This window comes from Halichoerus grypus, chromosome 5 (genome assembly GCF_964656455.1).
Source record: "Halichoerus grypus chromosome 5, mHalGry1.hap1.1, whole genome shotgun sequence".
Classification (NCBI taxonomy): domain Eukaryota; kingdom Metazoa; phylum Chordata; class Mammalia; order Carnivora; family Phocidae; genus Halichoerus; species Halichoerus grypus.
In genome coordinates this window covers 170,313,047-170,334,529 of record NC_135716.1, presented here as the reverse complement: position 1 = coordinate 170,334,529, position 21,483 = coordinate 170,313,047, and the positions used below count along the sequence as shown (strand labels likewise).

Sequence of the window (21,483 nt, the reverse complement as noted above, 5' to 3'; positions counted from 1 at the left end):
GTGGGGCCCGCACGATCCTGCCCCGCGCCCTGGGCCAGGCACACGCCCACCCCGGGGTTCTCAGCTGTCCCCAAGGGGCGCTGCGTCCTGCGCCAGCCGCGCCTCTCTCGGGCCCCGGCGTCCCGCACGCGCCTCCCGGGCGCCCAGCCAGCACGCGCCCCCGGGACTCATGGCTCGCACGCGCCGCGCCTCCTGGGGGCGGGGGCTGTGGCCCAAACTCTGCGGCCTCACCGTGTTCTTCCTGGCCACCATCTTCTCCAGCTTTCTGGCGATCCTCAGCAGCTCCTCTTCCTGGCCCATGCTGGCGCGCGACGCCCGGCGGGGCGAGGGGCGCCGGGGCTGCAGGACGCGCGAAGGCGGAGGGCGCGCGAGCGCGCGGGCCCCAAACCCACACGACACACACGCCTGCGGGGGCGGGGCTCTCCCCCCACACCCCCTCGGCCCGCCCGCCTCGCAACCGCAGGGGGGAGGGGTGACGTGCACTAAATATAGACTTCAAGGACTCGCCCGGGCAAAGTTTGCCCGCGCCGGCGGGCCTGGCCTCCCGAGAGGGACGAGGCTTCCAGAGAGGGCCCTTCACCTCGGCCCTTCTGTCGAAGGGAGATTTGGCAAGTGGGGAGGCCGTGGTCCCCGCCACAAGAGGCTGTCTCGGTGAGCGGGGCGCCCGAGGGTGCCCCAGCGCTCTGGGAGGAGTCCTGGCTCCCCCGTCTCTGCGCCGTCGCAGCTCCAAGCGGGCGGACCCAGCTCGGTGCCTGCGCCCGCACCTTGGAGCGCTCGGATCCTATTTCGTACGCGATCGTCAACTCCGGCTCTGCTCTACCGGGGCTCGCTCATTCGTGCACACGGCCTGTGTACACGCGTGTATCCAGGCCCTCTGGTTCCATCTATTTTGTTTGCCGCAGTGAGGTTTTGTGTTTCTAACAAGCTCCCCCGAGTGCCCCAGGCGCGGCTGCCCCTAGGACGGCTCTCGGAGTAGTGAGGGTTTGGGAGATCCTTAGGTGCGCCAAACTTTGAGAAATACTGAAATACTCAAAGAAAAACTTTGAGAAATCCAGGTGCATGGGCGCCCCTAATTTATTCAGGGTCAGGCCACTGCCTCCCCAGTGGGGTTGGGTCTGGAGGGGTCATCTTGGGTGAAAGGAAGTTCACAGAATTGTGCCCCCACAGTTATGCACACATCTGTGTTCCCGTGGAAGGACCTTCCGAGTGTCCCCAGCAGACCAGGGAAGAGTCCTAAACAGTGAGCTTAATTAACACAAAATTATCCTTTTGCTGGAAGAGGTGCTTAGGGACCTGGAGAGGAAGCAATGAAAAGGGGTCAATGCTGTGTACAGAGTGGGGCACGGTGGCTCTGGGTGTTCAGTGACATCTCTAGACTTTTTTGAGAGAACTTTAGAGAACCCCATCCCAGCCTGAGTCACGACTCTGGCTTCTAACTGCTGCTGAGTGACCTGGGACCATGGTAGGAAGGGGTGGGTTTATCTTCCATTCAACAAATGCATTTTGAGTGTCCAAAGCTAGTCCCAGCAAGCTTGAGATGCAGTCTATGGGCAAGAGAAAACCTCAGCAAATTTGGATGCAATCAATTCTGTATTATCACAACTGGGGTGAGGGTCAGGAAGAAGTGAGGATACTTTAAGGACACATTTGAGGGGACCTGCACCGGTGGTCATCTGTTCTGAAGAAATGAAGTTTAAACTTCGGGGGAGAAGTGCAGGGTGGGAGTTGGAGGCAGGAAGAAATGAAAAAACATTCATTCATTCATTCAACATATATTTATGGAGCGCCTCCTATGTGCTGGGCAGTTCTAGCCCTGGGCCTCTGGAGAGGAACAAAACGGTCCTCCTGGAGTTCTGAATGTGCAAAGCTTAGGGATGGGAGTGTGCTTGGTGTGTCAGGGCCAGAAGAACTGAAATATTGGTGGGGCTGTAGCATAGAGGTTGGTTTGGGGGCAGACAGGGTAGAAAGCCAGAGATGAATGTGGTCTGACCGCACCAGCATTATGGGCCGCTTTTAGGAGGTCAGACTTTATCAGTTTGAGATGTGGTGAGGTCTCTTGGCCAACTCCCAAGCAACCTCTGGGTTGAAGGGACAGCTGTCTGCAGCTATTTAGGATTGCCTTTTTTTTTTTTTTAAAGATTTTATTTTCAATATAATCTCCACACCCAATGTGGGGCTCGAACTTACAACCTCGAGATCAAGAGTCACATACTCCACCGACTGAGCCAGCCAGGCATCCCAAGATTGCCTTTAGAAAAAAAAACAAAGACAAAAAACAAAACAAAACAAAGAACAGAGTTGATTTTCCTCAAAGTTCCACACAGTTCCCACCCTGAGTTGTATCACATCAACAGAAGCCAAGACGCCTACATCATTGGGGCTCAAAGGACCCTAAGAAAACATCAAGTCCAACCCCTTCATTGCACAGATGGGGAGACTGAGGCTCAGAGAAGTCCAGGGTTGCACTGCTCAACCGTATTGAACACTGTTGGTACCCACGTTATTCCCTCTGTCTACCCGTCCTCACTTGGAGATCACAGCAGGCTGTTCCTGGACGCACCTCCAACACCTTCCCACATCTCGGAATGAGGGCTTCAGAGCAGGCTGAGGTGCTTGGGAATTGACACCCCCAGGAAGGACCCCTCAGCCAGTGAGAAACCAGAGTTGGTGGTAAACACACCAATTTTTTCACTTTCAGTGGGACAACTCAGAGACATGTTTTTTCTTTTTTTTTTTTTTTTAAAGATTTTTTATTTATTTATTTGAGAGAGAGAGAATGAGAGAGAGCAAGCACATGAGAGGGGGGAGGGCCAGAGGGAGAAGCAGACTCCCTGCCGAGCAGGGAGCCCGATGCGGGACTCGATCCAGGGACTCCAGGATCATGACCTGATCCGAAGGCAGTCGCCTAACCAACTGAGCCACCCAGGCGCCCTGTTTTTTCTTTTTTAAGCAACTTCTATGCCCAACGTGGGGCTTGACCTCACGACCCTGAGATCAAGAGTCGCATGCTCTACCAACTGAGCCAGCCAGGTGCCCCAAAGACATGGTCTAATCAATAGTCCCTCAAAGGTCCCTAAGATAAACCCTAGTTCATGGTAGTAGCCCCTTACTAACACACCCCCTATTGCTTTTTGACCCACTGCTCCACTCCCTACCTTCTCATTTTGTTTCCTGGGATCACCTTGCAAATAATAAACTACTTGCCCTCAAATCTTTGTCTCAGGGCACCTCAAATTGAGACAAGGCCTGTGGCCGACTTAAACTGCTGGGCTCCCGGCCCCCCTGCCAGCACGTTTCCTCCGCACCCGTGTTTCTGAACCTGGGCACCATTAACATTCTGGATGGGATGATGCACTGTTGTGGGGGCTGAGCTGTGGACTGGAGGATGGTTACCAGTATCCCTGACCTTTAGCCACTAGATGCCAGTAGCACTTTCCAGTTGGGAACAGTCAAAAAGTCTCTGCATTGCCAAACATCCCCTGGAGCTAAACCAGCCCGGGTTGCAAAACCGTTCGTACTGCCCTCTTCCTTAGTAGGTCCAGAGAAAGAATTCCAGGCCCCAGGATTCCCATCCCTTCCCTATCCCACAAATGAAACCACTGGAATTTAATCAAAAAAATCTTTTATTAGAGATGAGTGAGATAACAAGTCTGAGATGAACAAAACCAGACGCTAGAGGCCCAGAAGACAACCCCGTTCCTGTGGGATCCCAGACCAGTCAGGTCTCCAGGGTAAACAGCCCAGCCTCCTGGGCCAGACTGCTTCATTGGCCCTTGGCACCCTCTGGCCTCTCCTATTTGGCCTGGCCCATCCCTGCCAGGGCCCAGTGCCTGGTGCCCATAAAACCGTGTTAGAAACTGATGATGGCTTAACTGTACCTCTTTTCTAATATGGGGCTGAAAGTCACGGTGGCACTTCTGGGACTGGGAAGCAGAACCTTTAGTCCCTGCCTTCCGGTTCCTATTCTTCTCCTTCCTCCTTTCTTAGTTATTTTTTCCCCCAAGACTGGAAGGCTCCTGACTGTTCCGCTCCTTCCTGCTACATCCAGGAGAGTAGGCAAGTGGGGGTTACTCCTAGTCTACTTCCTGGCTGGGGAATAGAGCAGAGGTCCCCGGGAGGGTTGTGCTGTCCCTCGAAAGGAGTGCTAGTGAGTATTTACTTAACAGCCGGTACAGCACGAGCGCTGGCCAACCAGGATGGACGCAGACAATGCAGTGTCCCATTGGTGTAAGCCAGCTGATTGCCTGTCTGCCCCTGGGCCCGGGACCATCCCCTGGAGTCTAGCCCTGCCCATTCTCAAGCCCAGCCTTTGGGACCAGCGTCCCCACAGGGGACCACATCTGCAAGACCCTTGTCTTACTCGTGTGGCATCTGGACATAGAGAGAAACTCAGTAAAGTACTAGACCAATGAATGTCCAAGAAGACAGCCCCTTGGCTGGCAGAATCCCTGGTCTGGACGATGAAGGTGGACTGGTCCTGCTCTTATGGAGCCCCCAGACTGATGGTAGAAACATATTCTGGTCTGATGAGAGATTGGGGGTTCTGCAGCTAAAGCTAGCTTACGAGTATCAGACCCAGCCATAGGGCTCCCTGGGTGATGATGGGATAGAGGGGAAGGAACCGCCATCAGCCCTAACATGGAAGGGCCCCGAATCCTTGGAGGGGGCAAAGGCCCACGGCAGGGAGGAAGGCCAGCCACAGAGGTACAAGAGACAGACAGAGCAAGACCCAAGGGAATGGACACCTCAGTTCCCCAGTCTTGTGGGCTCAAGTCCTAGCTCTGAACATTGGGGTCCAACATGGGGCTAGTTCAGGCATGCAAGGGCCAGCAAGGAGCTAGTCTTGCAAAAGATGCACAGAGTTTCCAGGAGAACCCCTGTCCTGGAGCCCTCTCCTTCAGTGAAGCCAACCTGGGGAGAGAAGAATGAAAATTGACATGTTCTAAGTACCTGTATTATGTACCAGCTATTTGTCTCCCTCAGTTCCACCACTGTCCTATCGTGGATAGATGAAATTATCCCCATTTAACAGACAATGAAACCGAGGCTTGAAGAAGCAAAGCTACTTTTCATGGTCCTCCACGCCCTACAGCCCGAGTTCTTATCACACACGTCTCAACAACAGGTATCCACTAAATGCTGGCTGACGGATACCTGGTTGTGGACACAGATTGGGGTCTGGTGCCTGATTCCGATGGACTGAGGATGACGATTCCTCAGAGAGCCCCAGCTCCTGCCCCTGCTGTCTCCCACTCCCAGCACAGACAACCACCGCCACCCCTGAGGGATCCCCAGGGGAACAAGGAACAGTGGATTCACGCTCAGCCCAACTCGCTCTGTCCTGTGCCCACTCCCAGGTTCCCCAATTAACTAAGGGTAACTGTGAGAGACTTTGTGATTCAGCAGGGAGAAGCCGGATTTAGGGTGACAGCTCTTGTCTTGTCCCTATCACATGCCCCTCTGCCTGGCAGCTGGCAGTCCGAGTGGATTCCAGGAGACTCCTACACAAGGAGACACTTAGGCAAACCAAGGGCTGCTATGGGGCCGCCCTAATCCTGCCTCATCTGCAGGGAAGTGAGCCACCAGCCTGGCTGACACAGGTCTGCTCATCTTCCCCTGGAGAGAAGCCACAGCTTGGGCCTTCTCAGCTTGGCCATCCCTCAAGACCTGGGCTCTCCCCAGCTTCATGAGTCCTGGGCTGGAGTGGGAAGGGGGCGCACCAGGCCAGGGACTGGCCAAACTGTGGCCAGCCGGCCTCCTATGTACTCCGGTCATGGGCAGAGGTCCCCATGACCCCATGCCACCCACCTACTGTTGACCAACTCTGCCTCCCAGGTGTCCTGCCACCGCCCCCTCAAACCACAGTCCCAGAGCTCATACCGGCATGTTCCTTGTGGGCAGAGGCTGCCTGGCTGAGAGACAGTCTTCCAGGCTCCAGCCCACCCCGCCGATAGGAGCGAGTGCTCTCGGAGCTGGAAGGCAGGGAAAGGCCAAGGTGACCTCATGCCAAGATCCTCTTAGAGTGGGGGAGAAAGAGCTCAGGTATAGGCTGGGGCCTAAGACAGGTGGGTAGAGAGTCCTCCAGGGCCCCTGGCTGGGTCCATCACAGGCTGCAGAGGCCTGGAACTGGAGCTTTCCTGTGTCTCCTCCCCAAACTTCAAACTGAAAGGGTTGTTTGCCGGGAAGGAAGGACTGGATCGTGGGTTGGAGATGGGACACAGCAGAGATCCCACTAGAACCTCTAGAAAAAGCCACGCAGGCGGGACTCAGCCTTCTCTACTCCATCTGCAGCAGTCTAGGTCCCAGGCTCCTTCCCAGCTCTCCAGGCCAGACTCGGGGGCAGGTGTGTGAAGGGCGAAGGGTCCACTCCCCCTCCACTCAAGGGCTAGCATATCTCGTTAGTCATGGGCCTCAGAGCTGGGAGGTGTCCCAGTCTTTAGGCAGGCACCATTTCCAGGTGGGGAAATAAATGGGAAACTTGCTCAGCTGCACAGCTGGGCTCTTACCTGAACCTGACCGGGGGATACATCTCGGCAGGGGTGGCTCCAGATGTCAGGCTGGATCGGGAGGGGCCCTCCTCAGAGCTGGATGGGGTTTGGCTGGGACTCACAGCTTCCACAGGGCTTGCGAGGCTAGAAGGCGTAGAGGCTGGACTGCCCAGGCTCTCAGGGGCCCCGGAGGGCTCTGAGCTCAGGCTGGGGACTTCAGAACGATCTGGAATCAGAAGTGATAAAACCTGTCTTTATCTCTTACTCTGTTCTCAATTTCAAAGCTGTCCTTGGCCTCTAGGGCCTATCACGGCTGCCCCCACTCCCCACGCCACCCACCTGTCCGGTGTTCCCCTCCAGCTTCTCCCCACCATGCTTGGGTCTCATTGGCTATGATAGCTAGCCCATGCTGACGCACCGTTTTGCTTCTGCTCCCCTTGCTCCTCAGTGTGGACTCCTCTGCTCATCCCTCGGGCTCAGCTCAGATGCTACCCCGACAGGACGCCTTCCTCAACCACCCCTCAGTCCCAACAGGACATGCTCCCCCTTAAGCTCCCAGAACAAGCTTCTTCATTCATTCAACAAACAATTCTTGAGACCAGCCAGGTGCTAAAATACTAGTCAACAGAACACTCGAATTCCTGTCCTTCTGAGATTTACATTCTTTCTTAGGGGGGCGGGGTGGGAATTTACATTCTATACCATTGTGTCTAATATCGTAATGAATTGCATTCCGGCTTTTATCTCCCCCACTAGGCCGTGTCTCGGTAACCCCCCCAAATACTGGAGACACAGTGGATGGTCAATAAATGCTTCTCTTTTTATTTAAGTAAAGCATTGAGGAATTTGGAATAAGACAGACCTGGGTTTGGATCCCACATCGGGGACTTAATTAGCTGTCGGATCTCCGACACATTACTTAACATCTCTGTTCCTTTACCTGTAAGGGGAAGATGACAACCTCTACCTGGCAAGCGATTGCGAGGGCGGGAGGGCGGGAGGGCGGCGTGGACTAACCCAGGCAGCCTTAGCTCAGTGCGCCAGCACACAGTAGACCCTCCATGAATGGTACGATGAGCATTTTTCTGCGCAGCCAGCCATACCTCCACTGGCGTGTCCTGTACGCCCTTGGACCGCGGTCCGGGAAGGGTTTTTGACCGGCAAGGGTGGGGGGCAGGCGTCACTCTGGCTCTGAGGGGCAGCTGATCCCAGGCTGGTGATGGTCTCATAGGTTTTGTTGCTGAGGTCGACCCTCCCGCTGGCCCAGCGGGCCTGGGCTGCGGGCTTCAGCGGGGAGCGCTGCAGGGGCAAAAGTATGGGAGGAAGGACAGTCGGGTTCCTCCAGTCAGCCCCGCCCCTCCCCCCACCAGGCCCAATTGGGCTCTTTCCATCTGCAGTCTAACAAAGGCCCAAGAGAGGGGGCGGGGACCCACCTTCTCTTCCTCGTCCTCCTCACTGTCTGAGCCAGGCTCAGTGGCGATTCCCCAGTTGTAGTCCACGTGCAGAGGGAAGGCGAGGGTCCCAGCCTGGGCCTGCTCCAGCTGCCAATAACAAAGCCCTGGCAGTTCAGAGGGTCAGGGGCTCAGCAGAGAGAGGGAAAGGGTCAGGGGCTTCCCCTCCTTTCCTAGACCTCACCAGCTCCTCACACTCCTTGTGCTGCTTCTTCCTGGCTATGTCCAGAGCTGTCTCTCCTGCCTCGTTCACTGTGAGGGGTAAAGTCAAGGGTCATGGTCAAGGTCAAAAGGCATTATAGCTTAGAGGTTACAGTGGGCCTCTGGAATCAGATTGTGTTTGAGTCTTGGCTCTGCTACTTCCCGGCTGTGTGATCTTGGGCAAGTTACTTAGCCTCTCTGGGCCTTGATTTTCTTATCTACAAAATGAGTATAATACTTGTAACTTCCTGATGAGGTTGTGAGGACTAAAGGAGTTCCTATGCCGGTAAATAGTTAACTATCATAATCACTATCATTTGAGTTCAGCTAGGATTTATTTGGTTAGGTACTTTCAGAAACATCCTTTTATCTTCTTCGCAGGTCTGCTAGGTCAGTGGTGTTATACCCATTTTACACACGAGGAAGCTGAGGTTCAAGAGATGAATGGACAAACACCAAGGTCACAGACGTGCTCAGAGGCAAGCCAGGATTAGAACCCAAGTGTGTCTGCAAAGTCCGTGCTTGTTACCAGCGCTCTGGGTCTGGGAAGAAGGCAGGAAGCTCCACAGGAGGGGTAGTAAGGAATGGAAGTCTGCGGGGGAGGAGCTGGGAGCCCCACCTGCACCAACCGAAGCTCTCCCTTTCAGCAGCAGCTTGAGGCAGTCAGGTTGGTTGTAGAGAGCAGCACAATGTGGAGCGCTCTTCCCGTCAGCAGCCTTGGCATCCAAGTGACCTCTGGGGGTAGGAGGCCAGGGAGGAAAAAAGGGGAGCAGGGGGAGGGGCCAAAGTCAGGGAGAACAAGAGGGAGGGAGGAAGGCTTGTGGAGAAGAGAGAGGAACGGCGCGGGGGTGGGCAGACGGGCAGGCAGGGTCTCACCCATTCTGGATGATGAAGTCCACCAGGGGCAAGGAGGCGGGGCTGGCGACTCTGATAGCCAAGTGCAGGGCGAGCTCTCCAGACGCCTGGGTACACAAACACACCTCTGAGTTTCCCCCGGTTCGCCTGCCCCCAACCCAATATCACCCTCTTGAGCTCTTGCTGCCCCGACACCTCCAGATATAAAGCTGCCAGAACCCTGAGAGAGGAGACTGCAGGGAGGGAGCCTCATGTTTGGGAGGAGGGCAAGAGACCATTCCTTCACTCTTCCTTCTGTGGCTCTGCCCCCAGTAACATGTGCTTCCCAAACTTGGTTCTTAGCCCCCGGCTTTCTCTCTCTGCTCCTCTCTCTCACCGGCCCCCCGAAGAGCCCAGCTAACCTCAGACTTTCAGCTCTCACTCATGTGAAGGCTGTTCCAAATTCTTACCTCACCTAAGGGCTGCACCCTCACTGCCCACTGGACAGCCCCACCAAGATATCAGACAGTTCAAAGACATGACATCCATTTTTCATGTCCAGTCAGCAACTCCTGTCAATTTAACCTTTCAAACATCTCTGAAACCCTTCCCCTCCCAACCCCCTGGCTCATGTGATGTTTGCTACTAGAATCACCAGTGCAATAGCCTTCCCCGATCTAATCTGACTCACCCTTAGCCAGGTCCAAAGCTAGCCAAGGAAAAAGAAAGATACCAACATTTCTGGCACACATGTTATATGCTTGGCCCTTTATATACATGACTTCATTCTCACTTCAACCCTCGGGTGCTATTGTCCACTCATTTCACAGATGAGAAACGGAGACTCAGAGAAGTTAAGTCACCTGCTCTAGATCACACAGCTAGGAAAAGACAAAGCCAGGACTCTGGCCCAGGTCTGCCTGACGGAATGCTCCATCCCATTTACCCCTGGGGGTTTGAGCAGATGTCAGAGCAGGGGCAGAGGGGAGTGACAGCTGGTCCTGGAGAAGGACTGGGGAGTATGAGAGAGCGGGTGGGGTAAAAGTGGCCCTTGGAGGTGGTCCTCACCTGCCCCTCAGGCCCAGGCAGCAGCTGTCCAAAGTCCTGCCCGTTAGCGAAGGCCTCCAGGACTGACAGGAGGTCCCGGTTGCAAATGGCCGTCCGGAGTTTCTGAGGCTCGGGTGTGGACTGGCGGGCAAACCTGTGTTCCACATACTTGGCCACGATGTAGTCCCTGCGCGTGCTCCTGCCGAGGTCAACCAGTCTCAGAGCATGGGCCGTTTCCATCCTGCTGACCCCTGGAACCATCCCACAGGAGCTACGGATCTCCTTTCCCCCGAACCATATCTTGGACTCTTCCAGATCTGCGGCTCCCTTCTCCCTGGACTTCTGGTCCAAGATCCTCCTGAGACTATGGGAGCTGGGGAAGCAGAATCCCCAGCCAGAACGCACCTCCCGACTCCCATCTGAGAATCCCCTTACATGTCACTCTCAGCTGAGGGTTTAGGGCCGCCATGTGAGGGCAGCTGGGCCTCCATGACCTCATTGAAGCGCGTGTTTCCGATGTTCAAGGCCAGCTGGGGTCGCAGGAAAGCGATGGGGGTAAGACCGGTGCTTAGGACAGCGCCCCCTGGAGGACCGAGCCTCCAGAGGCCCGACCCCGACCCTCCCCTTTCCGGATCTTCAGGATCCTGCCCCACCTCGCCCCACCCCACCGGATCCCACAACCCTTGGGCCGAGCCAGCCGGCGCAAGCCCCGCCCCTGACGAAACCACGCCCCAACCCCACCTCTGGCCCCGCCCCGCCCTCACCAACAGCTCGGAGGGGCCCAGCAGGTCCAAGGTGAGGGACTGCATGCGCGAGAAGCGCACGCCCAGCTCGCGGTGGACGCCGGAGCACTGGATGCAGGTGAGCACGCCCAGGTTGGTGCTGAGCCACGTGGGGTCTACAAGGGAGAGCGGCTCGTGCCTGGAAGTGCGGGCCCATCCCCTCCACTGCCACCTCTCCCCTCCCCTCCCCGCCCCGCCAGCCCACCTGCAGCCCCGCAGTCGCAGCACTGGCCGTTCCCGGGCCTGCTCTTCACCTCGGCGATGAGCAGCTTCGTGAGGTCCTGGGGCTCCGCGTCCAGCCCGGCGCCCCCCCCGGGTCCTGGGCCGCCGCTGCCGCCGGGCTCCGCGAGGAAGGCACTGCTCAAGGCCTCATCCTTGCTGTTCTGTAGCACTGACACCCACCTATGGAGAGGGTGCAGGGTGGCATGGGAGTGATACCCGCAGGGGTGGGGTCCCCCGAGGCTGGGAGGTAGATAAGGCTCCCCCGACCCCACCCCCAGGCTGGCCGTAGGGGCGTCACTCACGCCTCACACTCATGTTCATCCTCTGCCTGGAAGTGGTATGTCCTGTTGTCTGTGGGGAGAAGGGGGTATGTCTGGCTCACAGAAACCCAAGGAGCCCTCACCCAACCCGCGGGGTCCAGGTGGAGCTTCGCCCGGTGGAGCCAGGCTCCGCCCAGCTTGCAGTGGGGATGGTAATGGCCAGCAGGGTAGTGGCTGGTAGTGGGCAGTTTCTCAGAAGTCACCTCCAAAGGAGGATCCCAGCAAGGCCCCTCTGTTCCAGGGTCTGGGGAGGTCTCCCAGAGCACAGGACACCCCACCCCAGGTCAGAGGCAGGGCATCCTCCAAACCTACTGCCACCACCCCACATGGGCCCTCAGCCTCCTGTCTGGTCTCCCTGCTCCCCAACTCCCCCTCCCCCCAACATGTACCAGCTGCCAGGTTGTTGTGCCCAAGGTTCTGATCTAATCACACCACCCTCCCTCCAGGACCCTCTGTGGCTCCCTATTGCCAGGAAATAAGGTCCGAAACTTTAAGAGGCATTCCCAGGCCTCATCTCCCACCACTCTCCTCTGCAAACTCTGTACTCTGGTCAGCCTGGTCAGATCCACTCTCCTGCTCCCATGCCTTTCATCATGCCAGTCCTGACTCCTGGAACATCCTCCCCCAAACTGTGTTCTCTGTCCTTCAAGGCTACACTCAAATGCTCTCTCCTCCAAGCAGCCTTTCCCGATTCCCCACAGCAGGGCAGGCCTTCCCCTCCCTTATCTTTGACAGTGCTCTATCTGTACCTCTCTTCTGGATACTCCCCATCATCTTACTGGGTCCCCACATCACATCCCTGCCAGAGAGAGCTCCCTGAGGATGAGATCTAGGTCTTTCTCAGCCTGCACCTGCCCCCACGTAAAACCTGGCACCAAAGCCTCCAAAAGATGAAGAGTAAGAGTAAAAATTTTAAAGAAATGATCATTTCAGGGTGCCTGGGTGGCTCAGTTGGTTAAGCGACTGCCTTCAGCTCAGGTCATGATCCTGGAGTCCAGGAATCGAGTCCCACATCAGGCTCCCTGCTCAGTGGGGAGTCAGCTTCTCCCTCTGACCCTCCCCCTCTTGTGCTCTCTCTCTCAAATAAATAAATAATTTTTTTAAAAAAATCTTTAAAAGAAATAATAATTTCGAAAGCTGAATTACCCAAATCCATTCAAATATACTTTACAGAAATAATGATATTTACTGTGGGATGGGGGTGCAATTTAATATTTAATAGGATGTGGACTGAAGCCTCTAAAAAGTGTCCAGGGCCTCAGATGTCTGATGCCCGCAGGGACAGCTGTCCGATAAACACACGGGGGATTGGATACAGGCCCCTAACTGAAGCCTCCCGGGAGCTGACAGGTCTCTTAGAGAAGCCCTGGGCAGTTGTCGGGGAGGAGACAGGGACTACTCACGGGTCACCAGGTCAAAGCACTTTTTCTCCTCAGGGTTTGGCCTCACTTGACACGTTAGCAGGGTCAGCTTCACTGGGGGCCGGTTTATCTGTGGGAATTTGGGGAGAAAGGACACACGTTCCTCTCCGGGTCTCCCAAACTCTCAGGCTTCCATTTTCCCAGTCCGTTAAATGGGCATAATAGTCCTGTTCCGGTTCATGTCTCCCCTCTCCCAGTGCCTCATCGATGTGGAGTGTGGGCCAAGATTAGGTTGGGAGCTTCTTCCCACAGGGGGTCTCCAGCAACTGGATCCAGGTTTGGGGACCAGGGCTGGAGGGAGGGTTTGACACTTGTTTGTTCAGAAGTGAAGAGAGGACCTATCGATTGCGCCCTGAGACCCCCCCACCCCTCCAGGCCTCACCGTGCTGTGGGAGATGGTCAGGCAGCCATACTTGACTCCACACTTCCTTTTCTGCCAGACTCTTCGAATTCTAGAGCCCAGAGGGATAGAGAGACACTGACCCAAGGCTCACACCTAATTCCCCTGTATCAGAAAACAGAGTCCTGGACCAGGTCCCCGGCCCCGCCCGTATGACCTCCAGCCACACCTCTTCACCTCTTCCATCCTCTGACCCCTACACCCCTCACTTTCTGGGGCTCCCTTCTGATGGTGGAGACATAGCCCTGCCCTGAGGTACCTCCCAGTCTGATGGGGGAAACATAGCCCCCACTCTCTGGGAATCCTTATTCTGAAGGGGATCACGTGACCCTGACCCTCTGAGAGCTTCTCGTCTGATAAAGGAGACACAGCTCCCAACCTTAGGGAACTCCTAGATTGAGAGGAGGATCAGGCTCTTGATCACAACAGATGCATTATGATTAAGGATAAAGCAAGATAAATATTTAGACCCCAAAAATAAAATCAGCAAATCCACGATCCAAAGCTACTTAACACTTCTGTAAGAGGAAAATATTAATTAGTACAACAAAGTTATTCTTCTCTGATAAAAACTGATTAGTAAGTAGAAAGGTGAACACATCCCATGGAGCCTTTGCATTTCACACACTGATTTTTTTTACACCAGGGAGCATGGCACAGTCAACACTTTCATTTCCAGGCATATTCAGTATATTATAGAGGTTAAAGGTAAGGGCATGGGGATGGTCTAGGGCATCATAAGTGCTCAGTAAGTGCTAGCAGCTGCTTTTATTCTCTTTGAAGTTAGAAACAACCAGTGACTTCTAAGCAGAAGTTCACGTGCCTAGGATTCTGATGATTTTGCATTGCTAGGGTGGAGGTCCTGGAACCCTCAGAGTCTACCTAAATGATGAGAACGGTCCCACTGGGCAGCTCCCCCAACTGTCATTTACTGGCCATGTGGCTTTGGGCAAATTACTCGAGCTCTCTGAGTCACTTACCCATCACTCTTCTTGTAGAGAAAGCCCACCTTCTCTGTCCCAAACTGCTTGTTGCCTTGGTGCTGATGGATGCTGTAGCCACCTCCGCCGCCTGAGTTCTTCCGGCTCAGATTCTCCTGTTCCTCCGACATGCAAAGGAGACCTTAGGGCATCTGGGTGGGCAGAGCCTCATTCTGCGGGGGTCTCTCTCAGGGACACTTCTCAAGGGACCCTTGAAGTGGGGTCTTCCTCCTCTCCCTCCCTCCATGCTGGGCCTTGGGAGAAGGCGCTCCTTTGGGGATGATTCAGGGGCTGACCTCTCTGCTCTCGAGCTGCAGCGTCCCTCGGAGGGAGTCCCGGAGCCGGGTCAGCTTCTGCAGCTCCTCCTCCTGGGCTTGGCGCAGCTGCGGAACAGAGGGCCGGACCCCGCCGTCAGCCAACGGGCGGGCCAGGCGCGCAGGCCAGGGCGAGACGAGCAGAAGCCCGGAAAGACAGGGGCTTGACCGCGTGCCCGAGGCTGAGGCCCAACTTACCGCGTGTACAGACGCGGCCAGCTTCTCGATGAAGGGGGACAGGCTCTGAGCAGCCTTCCAGCCATCTTGGAAAAAGCTAAGGGGTGTGAGGCCAAACAAGGGATGAGAAAGATGAGAAAGAGAGAAGCAGGAAGTGTGGGAGAAGGTGCTCCAAGGATCACAGGGCAGCTGGGGGCAGTGTTCTCTGTCAGGCAGGAGCCGGCTCTCTGGAGCCAAAGTTGCCTGGGTCCAGATCCCACTTACTAGCTGGGTGATGTTAGTAAATCTGAGCCTCAGTTTTCTTTTTTTTTTTTCTTTTTTTAAAGATTTTATTTTATTTACTTGACAGAGAGAGAGAGAGACAGCTAGAGAGGGAACACAAGCAGGCGGAGCAGGAGAGGGAGAAGCAGGCTTCCCGCCGAGCAGGGAGCCCGATGCGGGGCTCGATCCCAGGACCCTAGGATCATGACCTGAGCCGAAGGCAGATGCTTAACGACTGAGCCACCCAGGCGCCCCGAGCCTCAGTTTTCTGAGGAGAAAATGGGTTGCTGGGGATTGAGCAGGAGCCAATGTGTAAAGTACTTAGTGCTGATACATGGTGAGTACCCACTAAAGAGGAGCCGTAGAAAGCACCACCGACAAGGCAGATACAGAGTCCTCGAGGGCCTGCTAGACCCCGGGGACGGGCCTTGTTTGGTGTAGCCTGAAGGGTTAAGGGGCACGGGTCATGGGGTGGGGGCGGGGACAGGGGAGAAACCTACTTGTGCTGTGCGTGGAAGAACTTGATGAGGCTCTGCAGGAAATCAGGACCCTGCTTCATCTGGCTCTCCCCGGCTCTCAGCAGATACTGGGGAAGGAGCAGGGCCAAGCATGCATCGTGAGCAGAAGCGGAATCCTGGGGGCAAGGGCTGCCGTCCCCATCCCGAGCTAATCTTCTTGGCCATCACTGAACTTCAGTGATATCCCTCTTGGCCAGAACCTGTGACTGGGCCCCCCTGGAGGTTCAGAAGACGAAGACAGGAAGACACATCCCACCCCATCCTCACCCCGGCAGCACCCTTACCTCACACATGTGCAGCTGGAAGACGCGCCGCTCTCTCTGGGTGTCCTGGGCCACCTCCCCAGAGCTCCCTCCTGTCACCCTGGCCCGGTCTCTCTCCTTCTCCAGCCTGGCCCTAGGCCCCAAGGAAAGAGAGGCCTTAGCAACTCTCGCTAGAGCCCCTCTCGCGTCCCACCGCCTCTCCACGCTCCTCTCTGCCACAAGCACACGAGAGAGGGGCCTCCTGTGTGCTGGTCGTGGGGCAGGGCTGGGGTACGACGGTGAACAAGGTGGATTCGGGAATCCCCAGGCTGGTGGGGGACAACGACGTGGATCCCATCACAGCCATGAAGAGAGCCATGGAAGGCTAAAAGGAGGATCCGACCTTGTCGGGCTGCTCAGGAAGTACTGTTCGAGGTGAGATCTGAAGTCTGAGAAGCTGCCTGGAGGCAGCTAGGAGCAGCAGACCACGTGACTGCTGGAGGCAGGAGGCATTGGGGCTCAGGAGCGGAGGTGGAGAGGAAGTGGTTTCCGGTGAGCTACAGGGTGCCAGATCACGCAGGGCCTAATTCAGATCATGCCAGGGTTCCCAAGAGCAATGGGAAGGAGTGGAAGGTTTTTATGCAGGGAAGTGGTGGGCTTGGATTAGGGCCAGGTGGGGTTTGGGGTGACCAGTACGATTTTGCTGGAAGGGATTTAGGACCACGTGGCTTAAAGGATCACAAAGTGCCTTCATGCTTCTGAGCCACGGAGCTTCCCACTTAAAGCTTAGAAAACCCTTGTTCTTTTCTTTGTAAGTGAGGACAGTGCCTCCCATGCTTGCAGCTAAGTGTAACCTGGGCCTTGCCCCCACAGATCTCAAGGGTTGGCTGTTTTCCCTCTTTGGGGGATGCATGGATCTGTGTGCAAATGATTTCCCAGAAATCCCACGCCCAGGAGACCACCCATTCTCAGCAGGAGAGTGTTTCCACATCTGGGGCTGGGCACATGTAACCACAGCTCCTCTGTCGAGGAGATGTCTTGCTTATCAGTTTTGCTTTCAAGTAGGTGCCAGCCCTGAGCAAAGAAGACAGCTGTGGGATACGTTACAAGCATCACTTCCCCTCTCCAGGCCTCAGTCTCCTCATCTGCCAGATGGGGATCCTTATCTGTACCCAGATGAGATAGAGGATGTAAAATTTAGCACACAGAAGACCCTACAGCTATTATTAGCACAGGCCCCCCTAGGCCTTAGTTTTTCCATCTGCAAACTGGGGAAGCAATGGCCTAGGCAGAGTTCATTCTGGCTTGAAAGCTCCAGGCCTCACTGAGGTCAGGCCTCCAGGACAGTGTTTATATGCAGAATCTGTCCCTGGAGACCCATCGAGCAGCTTCTCAACCATGGAACTACAGATACTTTGTCCAGATGATTCTTTGATGTGGGGGCTGTTCTGTGGACGTGGGATGTTTAGCAGCATCCCCGGCCTCAACCCACGAGGTGCCTATACATCTCCCAGTTGTGACAGCCAGACATGTCTCCTGGGGGTGACGGTGGGGGTGCAAAATCACCCCTGACTGACAACCACTGCTCTAGAGTGCAGTTCTGTAGGTGTTCTAGAAAAAATTTCTTAGGAGTGGCTCTTTTACGTTTCCCTAAGGCTTTATGATATCCCGAGAGGGAGTCTGCAGCAGGGCAGTGGAGTAAGGGTGGGGACTGACCCTATGACCCGGGCCTGGGTCATGACAGATGCTTTTTGGGGTATCTGAAGATGAGCAGCAGAGAGAGGTGATGGCTGGGCCGGTAGGCTGTCAGCATTGAGCCTGGCAGCTTGCTAAGGAGGGCGGGAGACAGAGCGGGCAGAGGGGCTGGGGGGGGCAGGGGAATCTCCCATAGACCTCGCTACCACATCTTCCAATAGTGAAAAATGAAAAATAAGCTAGATGTCTATCAGTAGGACGTAGTTAAATAAATTATGCTGCGGCTAGCTTTAGGAATACTATGCAACTGTTACAAAGGATGAGGAAGCTCTATGTGTACTAACATTGAGCGGCATCTGCTTCAGAGTAAACGGACAAAAAGCAAGCACAATACGGTACAGTGGCTAGAAACGCATAGTCTGGATTTGAATGGCAGCTCTCTCACTTAACCTTTATAAATCTTTCTAAGCTTCAGTTCCTCCATTTCAAAAATGAGACAAATACCGTCTTGTTCTCAGATGGTATAATGCATGGTATGGTCCCTGGCATATGATAAGCCCTCAATAAATAGCAGGATTATGATGATGCTAATGATATCGATGGTTATGGTAATAACCACTGGTGATTCCTTTATTTAGATTCTATTTATTCATTTGAGAGAGAGCAAGCAAACACAAGCAGGGGGGAGTGGCAGAGGGAGAGGGAGAAGCAGGCTCCCCACCAAGCAGGGAGCCCAACTTGGGGCTCGATCCCAGCACCCTGGGATCACGACCCAAGCCGAAGGCAGATGCTCAACTGACTGAGCCACCCAAGTGCCCCTGGATAATGCTTTTTTTTTTTTTTTTTTTTTTTTAGCATAGGGTGCTTCCTTATTTATTTATTTAATTTTTTTGGGGGGGGGCTGTGTGTGCAGTCTCTAGTGGAGATTAAAGGACAGAAGCTAGTTAGCTCAGGATGAAGACAAGCTGTAAAGTACTATAGATAGCTTCGTGGATTACCATAGCTTTGTCCCTCAGTCTCAGCTAAGGTAACCTACAGAGATTTACCCTACCAAGGCTGACCTAGTCATCTGAGATGACCTGCCACCTCAAACTACTAGCTGGGGAGTGCTTTTTATTCTCTCACACCCTGGCCAGAAAAGAGCAAAACTCCTATTCCCTCAATGTCCTCAAAGGTTCACCAGTGGTTAATAAACATTTCAACTGTTGGAAATATTTTATTTCCTTTGAATGGAGTTGCCGCAAGAGGAGTAAAATGAATAGGGAGTGAAAAGCAGGGAAATGCTAGTTACTGAGGAGACTGAGAGAAACGGAGAAGGGGACTTCGGGGACAGTCTAGTATTCAGACGGGGAGTGAGGGGGTCAGTGAGGAGGATGGTGGGAGAGGAAAGGAATCAAAACTAATCATGCACCTGCCAACCTGACACCTTGAACAGCCTCTCCTGTGATGCCTCCTCCCACCACCCTCCCCTCCACCCAAACAAAACCACCTGTCTCTCCTGCCACCCCGGTGCTCATACTGTCCCCGTGGCACCATCACTTTGTATTTTTGTCACTTATCAACCCACCTCTCTTCTTGCTTACAAACCAGTGGGATCCACTAAGGCAGGGATTGTGGTGGTGTTTTTTTCCCTTACTTCTTACCTATAAGTTGGGGATAATAACAGCCCCTTTCCCTGCCAAGGGGAGTCAATCTGATAATAGATCTAAAGAGCTTATCACAGTTCCTTGGACAGAGGAAGCTCTTAAGTAAGTATAAGTATCAGCTGCTATTATTACTAATTATTATTTTTAAGCACTAATATTATGCCGGGTGCTCTGCTAGACCCTTCACATACTAAAGTGATAACCCCATGGGGCAGGAATCATTACCCCATTTTACAGCTGAGGAGCCTGAGGCTGAGACAAGTCACAAATCGCTCGGCTGTTAAGTGCTAGAGCTAGGATTTGAATCCGGGTCCGTCTGACGCTAGAGCCTTGGGGACGGCAATGGGAACCAACACAGTGCCTCAGATTTGCTCCATCCCTCCTGCCCTGCCTGGTCCCCCCAGCTCGTGACAGGCACAGTGTCTTTTTTTTTTTTTTCCTCTTTTTTTTCAAAATCTATTTACTTAATTTTTAAATTTTAATTCCAGCATAGTTAACATACGGTGTTATATTAGTTTCAGGTGTACAGTATAGTGATTCAACAATTCTATACATTGCTCAGTGCTTGTCACAGTAAGTGATTTATTTATTTGGGGGGGGCAGAGGGAGAGGGACCGAGAATCTCAAGCAGACCCCCGGCTGAGTGAGGTGCCCCATGTAGGACTCCATCCCACGACCCTGAGATCATGACGGAGCCGAAACCAAGAGCCGGTCGCTTAACCGACTGAGCCACCCAGGTGCCCTGTAAGTGTACGTAATCCCCAGCACCTATTTCACCCATCCCTCCATGGTGTCTTTTCTGAAAGGTCACAGTCAGGGATCGTTTTACACAAGATGAAGCCGAGCCCCAGAGAAGGGACGTGACTGTCCCAGATCCCAAGCTGGTCAGGGGGAATGCTAGGAGCTGAGGCCTGAGCTCCTGCCTCTTGGCCCCTTGCTGTGCTATTCTGGTCTCGGTTCTGGCTCAGAAAGATGGCCAATAAAGACTTGGTGAACTGCAGTGCCAGACGCTTTATAGGCACCGTGCTTCTTGCATTTCCACGTCAACGCTGCGAGGTGTCAGCCGGCCCCATGTTTCAGATGAGGAAACAGACCTGCATATGGAACAGTCTGGAAAAACCAGGCCCCTGCAGACAGATGCTATTCGGGGCCCTTCCAGCTGCTGCCCACACTGGTGTGGGAAGAAGGAGGTGGAAATGCACAGGAGCTCAGGGCTCGCCAGTATCTAGCTATACCTGAAGCCCTCACCAAAAGGCACGTTCCACAGACCCCTGTGCCAGGACACGTAGCTCAGCTTGGGTGACGTGCATGGCAGGGGCCAGGAGTCCCTGGAGCACGGACTCGGAGAGAGAGCACCGGACTCAGAAGCCCTGGGTTCTAGTCCAGGCCCTGTTGATAACTCACTGGAGAACCTTCACCGAGCCCCTCTCCCCATCAATTACAGAGTCTCTTCTTGACACAAAACCTTACAGGCAAGATCACGATGGGACTCTGGTAAAAGCAGAACTGCCTGGAGGAGGTTGGCTGGGGGGGGGCGGGGGGGAGTTATTCTTTCCATTTGATAGACAGTGTCCTGCGAGGCTGAGGGCTTGGTTAAGGTAACTCGGGAAGATGCAGGCCATGTGGTGACCCCACATCAAGTCCCAAAGACAAGGACTGCCTGCGTGTGTGTGCCCTTCCCTGGGCCTCTCCCACGCCCTTCACCCCAGGGTCTACCTGCACAACTGTAGTGTAGACGGGGATGCTGCTGGCATGGGGGGGGTCCCGGCCTTCCTTCAGCCTTGGGACATCCCCACGGCCCTCATGGGGCTGGAGGAACAATAAAGCTCCAGTATCTACTTCTTAGAATGGATCCTACAAAAGTAATAATTATGGGTGGGAGCAAAGATTTAGTTCCAAGGAGGGCGCCTGGGTGGCTCAGTTGGTTAAGCGACTGCCTTCAGCTCAGGTCATGATCCTGAAGTCCCGGGATCGAGTCCCGCATCGGGCTCCCTGCTCGGCAGGGAGTCTGCTTCTCCCTCTGACCCTCCTCCCTCTCATGCTCTCTGTCTCTCATTCTCTCTCTCGCAAATAAGTAAAACCTTAAAAAAAAAAAAAATTAAAAAAAAAAAAAAAAAAGATTTAGTTCCAAGGATGCTTCCCCAAGGACAGGGGAGATGAAATACGTTATGGATCATGCATATGTTTGCACCCATTTAAGTGACATTGTATAAGAACATGTAACTGTGTGGAAAGATGGTCATGATGTATTTTTAAGTAAAAAAACAAAACAAAACAAAAAAACCCAGTATGATTATTGTTTTCAGTTTTGCAAAAATATTTCTTTATATATAGAAAAATGACTAGAAAGGGGCGCCTGGGTGGCTCAGTCAGTTAAGTGTCTGCACTCGGCCCAGCTCGTGATCCTAGGGTCCTGGGATCGAGCCCCGGGTCTGGCTCCCTGCTCAGCGGGGAGCCAGCTTCTCCCTCTCCCTCTGCTGCTCT

The 21,483-nt window shown here is 54.3% G+C and overlaps 2 protein-coding genes across 3 annotated transcripts in view; both read right to left on the bottom strand.

The window, feature by feature from the left end:
• Window positions 1-427, bottom strand: part of TCEA3 (transcription elongation factor A3) — a 37,387-nt gene extending 36,960 nt beyond the window's left edge. Inside the window, exon 1 of one of the 2 annotated variants that reach the window (XM_078073649.1) lies at window positions 232-427. In XM_078073649.1, coding sequence (XP_077929775.1) covers window positions 232-300 — 69 coding nt within the window. In that variant the 5' untranslated portion in view covers window positions 301-427. The remainder of the gene's footprint in view (window positions 1-231) is intronic. The other variant, XM_078073650.1, reaches the window with a different exon arrangement.
• Window positions 428-3,605: 3,178 nt separating this feature from the next.
• Window positions 3,606-21,483, bottom strand: part of ASAP3 (ArfGAP with SH3 domain, ankyrin repeat and PH domain 3) — a 48,648-nt gene continuing 30,770 nt past the window's right edge. Inside the window, 22 exon segments of the mRNA XM_036089042.2 lie at window positions 3,606-4,875; window positions 4,878-4,911; window positions 5,881-5,928; window positions 5,930-5,972; window positions 6,507-6,714; window positions 7,592-7,787; window positions 7,922-8,029; window positions 8,124-8,191; window positions 8,760-8,875; window positions 9,017-9,102; window positions 10,043-10,220; window positions 10,457-10,551; window positions 10,786-10,919; window positions 11,009-11,205; window positions 11,328-11,376; window positions 12,749-12,836; window positions 13,149-13,218; window positions 14,147-14,262; window positions 14,443-14,529; window positions 14,659-14,734; window positions 15,399-15,484; window positions 15,701-15,812. Of these exon segments, the coding sequence (XP_035944935.2) occupies window positions 4,838-4,875; window positions 4,878-4,911; window positions 5,881-5,928; window positions 5,930-5,972; window positions 6,507-6,714; window positions 7,592-7,787; window positions 7,922-8,029; window positions 8,124-8,191; window positions 8,760-8,875; window positions 9,017-9,102; window positions 10,043-10,220; window positions 10,457-10,551; window positions 10,786-10,919; window positions 11,009-11,205; window positions 11,328-11,376; window positions 12,749-12,836; window positions 13,149-13,218; window positions 14,147-14,262; window positions 14,443-14,529; window positions 14,659-14,734; window positions 15,399-15,484; window positions 15,701-15,812 (2,233 nt within the window). The 3' untranslated portion in view covers window positions 3,606-4,837.